Source organism: Haliotis asinina, chromosome 9 (assembly GCF_037392515.1).
Source record: "Haliotis asinina isolate JCU_RB_2024 chromosome 9, JCU_Hal_asi_v2, whole genome shotgun sequence".
NCBI classification, from domain to species: domain Eukaryota; kingdom Metazoa; phylum Mollusca; class Gastropoda; order Lepetellida; family Haliotidae; genus Haliotis; species Haliotis asinina.
This window is the reverse complement of record NC_090288.1, coordinates 63177038-63185084: the sequence shown is the minus strand read 5'-3', so window position 1 is coordinate 63185084 and position 8047 is coordinate 63177038. Positions and strand designations below refer to the sequence as shown.

Here is an 8047-nt window from a genome sequence, read left to right as displayed (position 1 = left end):
GGCAAGTGCATAGCTCTGTCATCTCTTATTACAAGATCACGTACCTTTTACCCTGCAAGGTCCAGCCGTGGTCTAGAAACTTGGCAATCGTTCCCGCAAGACTGCTTTTAATACTTCTATTTTATTTGATACTGCAAATGACCTTTGTCTTGTTTTAATCGTGCACCGCCCTTGTAATTACTTTGCAGTAATTTTACTGCTTTGAAAACTTGCATGAATGTGCAATACAGTTTTCGTGCAGAACATGTCTTGTGTTTTCATATTCACACTGAATTCCTTCACATGTAAATTTCTGGGTTATTGTTTGGAAGTCAACACAACACACGTGCAAATACACATAATTGTAAGAAACAGAAGTTTGAAAATAAGCATAATATTTTTTATTATGAAATAAGTATAAAAATTCTGACTATAAACACACAATGTAAAACAGGGCAGTGGCCTAGGGGTTAATGCGTTGACGCCGTAGAGCAGGGTTCGATTCTCTACATGGGTACTATGTGTGAAGCTAATTTCTGGCGTCCACCGCCGTGATATTGCTGGAATATTGCTAAAAGCGGCATAAAATCATACTCACTCACAGACACAACGCAGAAACAGCAATGCCAAGAACGTCTACTAAGCAGATATCATCCACCTTAAACACCTTGCATCTCCTGGGTCCTCTCTAAGAGTAAAGTTGTGCCACCATGACTGAGCCACCATCTTCATCTGAGAACTTGAGACCGGATCCTTGGCGTCAGTGAACTACATGTATATTACGGCCGATATTTTGATTGATTGTCTGTTAGATGGTTATCACAGAAGGTCCACTTAGGTTACGTTCAAATATAAAAACAAATCTATATATCTTCATGTCTTAAAATGCTAAAATTATGGGAACACAAGATAAGATGCCGCGTCACTTTTGAGATTACTGCAAAATGTGTGCTTTCAGAATTTACAGTGCATTAATGTTTGATGTCAACACAAACATATTATTTGCGCAGATGATAGTGTGACGTGATGCACATGTGGAATTTGCCAACTGAGGTACAGTTAAGGATGGAAAATGCCTTTTATCCAGCCGTATCACTACAGCTGTGAAGAGTGTCCAGATCATGTATTGTGTGAAGGGACATCACAAATACCATGTCATGACTAAAGGCGGGGATACTGGTTTCAACGTCCCATCTGACTGAGTGATCATGGTATCTTTAGTATGTAGAGGGGTCAGAACAGTAGTACATATGATCCACGTAAACATTACGATCACACATCTACCAACCAGGGATCTGTTTCACAAAACAATCTTCGCACTGCGACTGTCCCACGTCTATGTGAAAATATGGCAGTTACGTATCACTTAAGCGTTAAGATCACTTTGTGGAACGGGACCTGAATCTTAGCGCTACAATTATTGTAAATACATAAGATCGCGATTTTATACCAATGCCGCCTTACAATGGCACCAAGATCGGCTTTAAGCTAGTGGGTTAGGGCAGTTGCATGGTGCCTGTAAAGTTGATTGTAGGGGCCTGAGGTTGATGTTTTACTAAGACTGCTCTGTGTCAGTGGGCGCTGGAGTGCCAGAAACCTGTGATTAGGGGATCCAGTTCCGGTTCCCCCCGATTAGGTCTTTTCGGCATGGCACCATGCCAGAGCTCATCTATTTCTCCAAAGTGTTAAACATCTGGGAATTACGGGACTCGGGATTTTTTATCCTCCCACGTCAAACTGTCTCACTGATGTGACTGGACTACCGTTCACACTGTGTTAAACTGATGTCACTGATGTTAAACTGATGACAAACAAGAAGTATGTACATGGGTATGAAGAACATGGCATAACAATCAAACTGATTACGGAAAATGTTGAATAAACAGAGATATTGTGTCTTGGTTTTCCGAGTGTTAGTAACCTTACATTACACAGAAATGTAAGTCTGTACATCTTGTGGCTGCCCTTTACGGAATGACATCTGTAGACTGAGACATCTTTCATGACACGAAATTCTTGGAGCTGTTCAGTCTTCTTGTCACTCAGTCTGCGTAAGATGTCTTGTTCTATGCTGATCACACGAAACACCAGAAGCTAACTTGAAATATTTAGACAGTTCTTTGTGCAATTACGATCGAACGGAATAAAAAATTCCGCTGAGTCAAGGAACTCTGGGTTGAGATTCAGCCTACTTTGGAATGTTTACAAATCACATAGTTAAGGAACCGGACACCCCACTAGCTTCAGTGACAGGCCAAGATCACTCCGGTAACAGGTATGTTAACCCGGGCCAGTGGTACCAGCCAGTTGACGATGGCGTACATTGCACGACACTATGTGTTGTCTACCTGCTGTCAGACTGTGGACTCGAACGATGAAATTGTATGCACCGTCATCTTTGACCCTCGTGTCAGTCGTGAATCGGTCGTGACCCCAGAGATATAACTTCCGGTCTGAAACAAATGCGCAAACACACAGGCCTTAGGAAATATAGATCTAACATCAGACAGCAAAACATAGAGGACATGTTCAACAACATACACACATTTCAGAAGGTAATATCAATTGATTTCCATGAGAACAGCTATTCAGGAAAACTATTCTAGACGTATATGTACATATCGATTAATATCCATGAGAAGGATTATATAGTGAAACTATTATTTGAGTTTGTGTAAATATCAGTTGATCTCAACGAAAAAACACTATGAACTGTATTCCATGTATGTATTTCTCTCCATTATTAATACTCCAACTCGTAAATGTACACATCAACTGATTGCCGTGAGGACAGTAATACAACCATTCCACGAGAAGCGACAAAACTTACTTCCAGTGTGTCTTGGGACTTGAATCCATAGTTAACGAAAGTATTTGCTCGTTTCGCCTCCCAGGGATCCACTACAAAGTCCCGGACGTAAGTCACCAACTTCCTGTGCTTGACCAGGGCCGGGCCCCATTCCACTGTAGGTATGGTGAGAAGTTGTACTTTCTGGAAAACAATGTAACCGCAATAGAGAACAAACCCAACCAACAAGTATCACCTGACTTCGGGTAACTGCGACTGGGGTGATTCATCTTAAGGTAGTAGGATCCAACCTACAGTACAATACCTCAAAATAGAAATTTCAAATTGACTGTTTTGTAGGAAATAATTTAAAAAACATGGACGCAGTAAATGCACGGAACAACGGGATCCATTAGTCCAACATTCCGGAATGTCATTGTTGGCCATATGTAGCTACATACAAGAACACCACCCGTTAGATGATGCTGGACCACTAGAAACTCATTAAATAAGACGAGGTAATTGAACAGCTTCAACAGTCGGTGTTATCGAGGTTTAACTGTACCTGGCAGGCGTTGTCCCCTTCGTCCTCCTTGTTGATGCGGTAGAGCATGGTGATGGGGATGGCGACGATGGAGGCGAAGGCGAGGATCCACCCCAACAGCTCGGCCCAGACGGGGTAGGTGTAGTCGCCGTAGGTGAGACGGGAGTAGTCCACCCAGGTGAAGATGAAGATGAACTATGAAAACAAATGATGCTGACGTGTTTCAACATGTCTGTGAGAGCCTGGACACTGTTACTGAGTGGTAGCAACTTCACCAAACAGGCACACGCCTAGGGTTAGTATGTAGCCAGAAGGAAGGATTTGGTAAGCCTGCTTTTCCTCAGATACAGAAATTAAGAATTGCCATGGTACTCTGTCAAATATGTTTAGTGCACGAAAAGGTCTATTTTCATATAAGATAACTTTGTTTTTTAGCTTAATGTCAGTCTTTCTTATGGCCAGAATTTCTCTTTTTGCATGAGCTTTTTTCTCTGTTACAGTGAAAGCAAACATGTTACTTAATGCCATAGTATTTTTCGGCGGCGTAGTAGCCTTATGGTTAAAGTATCCACTCGTTAGTTACGCCGAAAAGGTTACGAGATACACGTGTCGGATATCGAACAAGCCTCAAGATTTGACACGGTTATATGTTTACAAGTCATGGACAGCTTGTGGTACTCACGGCTATAGTGACAGGACTTAGTCCATACCAGCAGATCTTCCACCACAAGAACCAGTTATAACCGGTCATTATCCGTATATCGTTACAGAACCTGTTTCCCCCTGTCCAGATAGAAACAAATAACATTCAATGTTTTACAACACACAAACAAACAAACAAATCTTTGTAAAGTCTCTGGGACCTAATACTTGCCACCCTCTAAGTGGACTCAGGTGTATCTTATTATTACTGACCGAATGAACGCAAATGGTTGCTTTTCTCATGAAGGGTATAGGTGTGAGAACAAGATCGTGTAAACTCGTTGAAAGCCCACTGAACGCAAATGGTTGCTTTTCTCATGAAGGGTATAGGTATGAGAACAAGATCGTGTAAACTCGTTGAAAGCCCATTGAACACAAATGAGTTGCTTTTCTCATGAAGGGTATAGGTGTGAGAAGAAGATCGTGTAAACTCGTTGAAAGCCCCCTGAACACAAATGGTTGCTTTTCTCATGAAGGGTATAGGTGTGAGAACAAGATCGTGTAAACTCGTTGAAAGCCCACTGAACACAAATGAGTTGCTTTTCTCATGAAGGGTATAGGTGTGAGAACAAGATCGTGTAAACTCGTTGAAAGCCCACTGAACACAAATAGTTGCTTTTCTCATGAAGGGTATAGGTGTGAGAACAAGATCGTGTAAGCTCGTTGAAAGCCCACTGAACACAAATGGTTGCTTTTCTCATGAAGGAGAGAAATAGGACTAGTGACATTTTTGCGCTTGCAAGGAAGCTTGCAATGAATGTATATCGAATTTACCACTTTATGACCATGCAGTGACATCTAATTTCATGAATGCACTTAACATTTATCACTTTTCAGTTACTCACTTCTTAAATAATCCAACCAGCCACAGGAGCAACAGTTTACTATCTGTCATGCATTAACAGAGAACACGTGGATATTTAAGCTTGTACTTACCATACACAAATATTACAGCTACCAGCTCGAAGAATCCTATTATGATGAGGGTCCACCCCCCGACGAAATTGTCCATCAGCTGCAGCAGGTACATGCCCCCCTGAAGACCAAGGATGACTTCATTTACTCTCATATGTAAGGAAGTTGATGAACCGTATTAATTATATTGATAATATACTTACATGTTTCTATTAATTATGAAACAATAACAATATATATGCACGAACAACGCTAGGAAGTAGGTACAATGTATTGCAATTTGGTTGTGAGGTTGTTGTAACGGTTAACGTCAGATACTCACGGGTGTTGTCAGGGGCAAACCGAGTATAAAGAACAGGAAACAGATGGCCAGGATAACCCACGTCTTCTTGGGCCTGAGTCCAGGGAACTGGTCCAAACATCCGGTCAGCACTGTTTCCAGCATGGCAAACTGCAACAGGGCCATGGACGCACGGACACATCAGCATGGTGCTTCTTCCTTACCTTAGTAATACCCGGCGAGTGAGTGAGTGAGTAAGTTTGGTTTCACGCCGCCTTTTGTGATATAGTGTTTAGGGGGGAGGACTTCACACATTGCAACCACGTGGGGAATCGAACCCGGGTCTTCGGCGTGACGAGCAACCGCTTAACAACTAGGCTACGCTACCGCTTTAGTGTATGTTAGAAGAAATACATGTATGTTATTATTACTGTGGCCTTGTAGAGGTAACCAAAGTTAGACCCAATGTCCAGTACACTGTGTGAGCCAGGAAACAGACTGGACATTTAAACCCCAGGCAGAAGGACACACTGTCGACTGTTTTGCGCTAGCTATATGAATTAACAGGGACTACCACTCATAACATGTTTCCACGGGAAATATCGACGGAGTGAGATGTGGAGTCATCTCGGATGTATCGATACAAGACACGCACATCACAATGCCTTGCACAACACTGAGATCATCGGTTACCATGACATTATAATCAAATATCGAAAGGTTGTGGATGATAAATATAATGTCACGCTCGTGTCGTTTGATATCAAGTGCAAAAGATCTCGTCGATAAAACATGAAAACGTTTGTCTCCCGCGTGAGAGTTTCTCAAAAGTTCAAGCTGGAGACAGATGCACGTGTAAATGCTGATGACGCACCTGACTGTCGAGACCCAGGGTGATCAACATGAAGAAGAAGAGGATGGACCAGAGCGTGGATGGAGGGAGGCTGGACACTGCCTCTGGGTATACGGTGAATGCCAGACCAGCGCCTGGAACATGTGTTTATGATAAATCTGTTCAAACTGATGATATTGACTGCACTGTTATGCACTACTTATGTCCTTACGTCGCAATGGTTGTATTGCGTAGTACTGAATTACGGTTTTATATGGTAAGCCGAACCTTTGTCCCGTCTACGTCGGTTATTCACCCCTGATCGATCTAACTGACCATGTATGACTCCACCCCATGGTTCTAAGCCCGTCCTACCATGTATGACTCCTACCCATGGTTCTAAGTCCGCCTCACTGACCATGTATGAATCCCAGCCATGGCTCTAAGCCCGTTCCACTGACCATGTATGACTCCTACCCATGGCCATCTATAACTGGCATCTACTGAACATTTATAACTCCATGTCCTGGTCTAAGCCCATCCTACTGACCATCTATGACTCCATCTCCTGGTCTAAGCCCATCCTACTGACCGTCTGTGGCGACCTCCTCGATGCTGACCCCCAGCTTGCCGGCCATGTAGCCCAAGTAGGAAAAGATGACGAAGCCGGCGAAGATGCAGGTGAGGGAGTCGCCGAGGGCGACAATGAGGGAGTCTCTGCAACGGAAGCAACACGGGGACATCTGTGAGGCAATATGATACGGGGACATTCGTTTGTAACAACTTATCCTTGTTTGTCCAACTTGTTTGTTACTGACTGAACTGGTTATATTTACACTTAAATGGTCATCTGTTACAGTAATAGTCCGAGATGTAATGTAACAATGAGCTTTCCTACAGGTCAGTTATACAACCACGCCCAACAATGAGCTTTCCTACCGGTCAGTTATACAACCACGACCAACAATGAGCTTTCCTCATGGTCAGTTACACAACCGCGGCCAACAATGAGCTTTCCTACTGGTCAGTTATACAACCACGGCCAACAATGAGCTTTCCTAATGGTCAGTTATAAAACCACGGCCAACAATGAGCTTTCCTACTGGTCAGTTATACAACCGCGGCCATTGTTGACAACCAAAAACAACCCCCCTTCCGCCACAAAAAAACACACAATCTAGAATTACAACCTAACCTAACAGGCTATATGCCTTTATCAGTTATATCACATTGTAAGAGAAACGATCTTTGAAGCTGGTCGCAATCGTGTTTGAACCTGCTCTTCAAGGGAGGCAACTCTTCAGAGACCAACGTCACAGGAAACTCTTTTGTGAGAATACTACACAGCATACCTCACTCAAGTATATGCATGTGTGGATACCTACTCGCCACTAGTCAGGGTGTTGGTACCTTTTAACTCACCTGAAGATGTTACACAGGTGCGTGTACCCTTTAAGTGACCTGAAGATCTTACGCCAGTCAGGGTGCGAGTACCCCTTAACTCACCTGAAGATGTTGTTGTGGAACCTGTTGTAGCTGGAGAGGGTGACCAGGCCACCGCCTGCTATGGACATGGAGAAGAATATCTGATTGGCGGCGTCTTTCCATACCTGGACACAGTACACAAGCATTAATAACAATGTTGTAATGTACATCCCGAACCATGATTACAAAATAGCATTCAGAAAGTGGTCAAATGGTCAAATGTAATGGCTGAGAGGGTCAGGCGGCTGACTTTGTGTGTTGGCGATTAGATGCCTGACTCTGAGGGCGTGGGTTCGAATCCCGGATGGTACTCAACTAAAAGAAGTACTAGAACTTGTACTTTACCAAGAAAGTGTAATCCCAAATATAACACGTTACATCCTGAAATAGATGCGACGCTTTATAAGGGGGCGAAAAAAAACAGACGGTATACAGTAGGTAAGTGATCTCGGTTAAACAGGTATTGTAGAATTTGTTTTTATGACGTGTATGAATGATAGCAGGGCGAATTGGATCAAGGCA

The 8047-nt window shown here is 43.1% G+C and overlaps 1 protein-coding gene across 1 annotated transcript in view; it reads right to left on the bottom strand.

Annotated features, from left to right (window-relative positions):
- Positions 1 to 357: 357 nt before the first annotated feature.
- The window catches only part of LOC137296761 (sodium- and chloride-dependent glycine transporter 1-like), a 29833-nt gene continuing 22143 nt past the window's right edge, over positions 358 to 8047 (bottom strand). Inside the window, exons 8-16 of the mRNA XM_067828605.1 lie at positions 7547 to 7650; positions 6633 to 6757; positions 6083 to 6195; positions 5251 to 5379; positions 4950 to 5049; positions 3994 to 4094; positions 3333 to 3506; positions 2810 to 2971; positions 358 to 2432 (exon numbers count right to left, since the gene is read on the bottom strand). Coding sequence (XP_067684706.1) covers positions 2334 to 2432; positions 2810 to 2971; positions 3333 to 3506; positions 3994 to 4094; positions 4950 to 5049; positions 5251 to 5379; positions 6083 to 6195; positions 6633 to 6757; positions 7547 to 7650 — 1107 coding nt within the window. The 3' untranslated portion in view covers positions 358 to 2333. The remainder of the gene's footprint in view (positions 2433 to 2809; positions 2972 to 3332; positions 3507 to 3993; positions 4095 to 4949; positions 5050 to 5250; positions 5380 to 6082; positions 6196 to 6632; positions 6758 to 7546; positions 7651 to 8047) is intronic.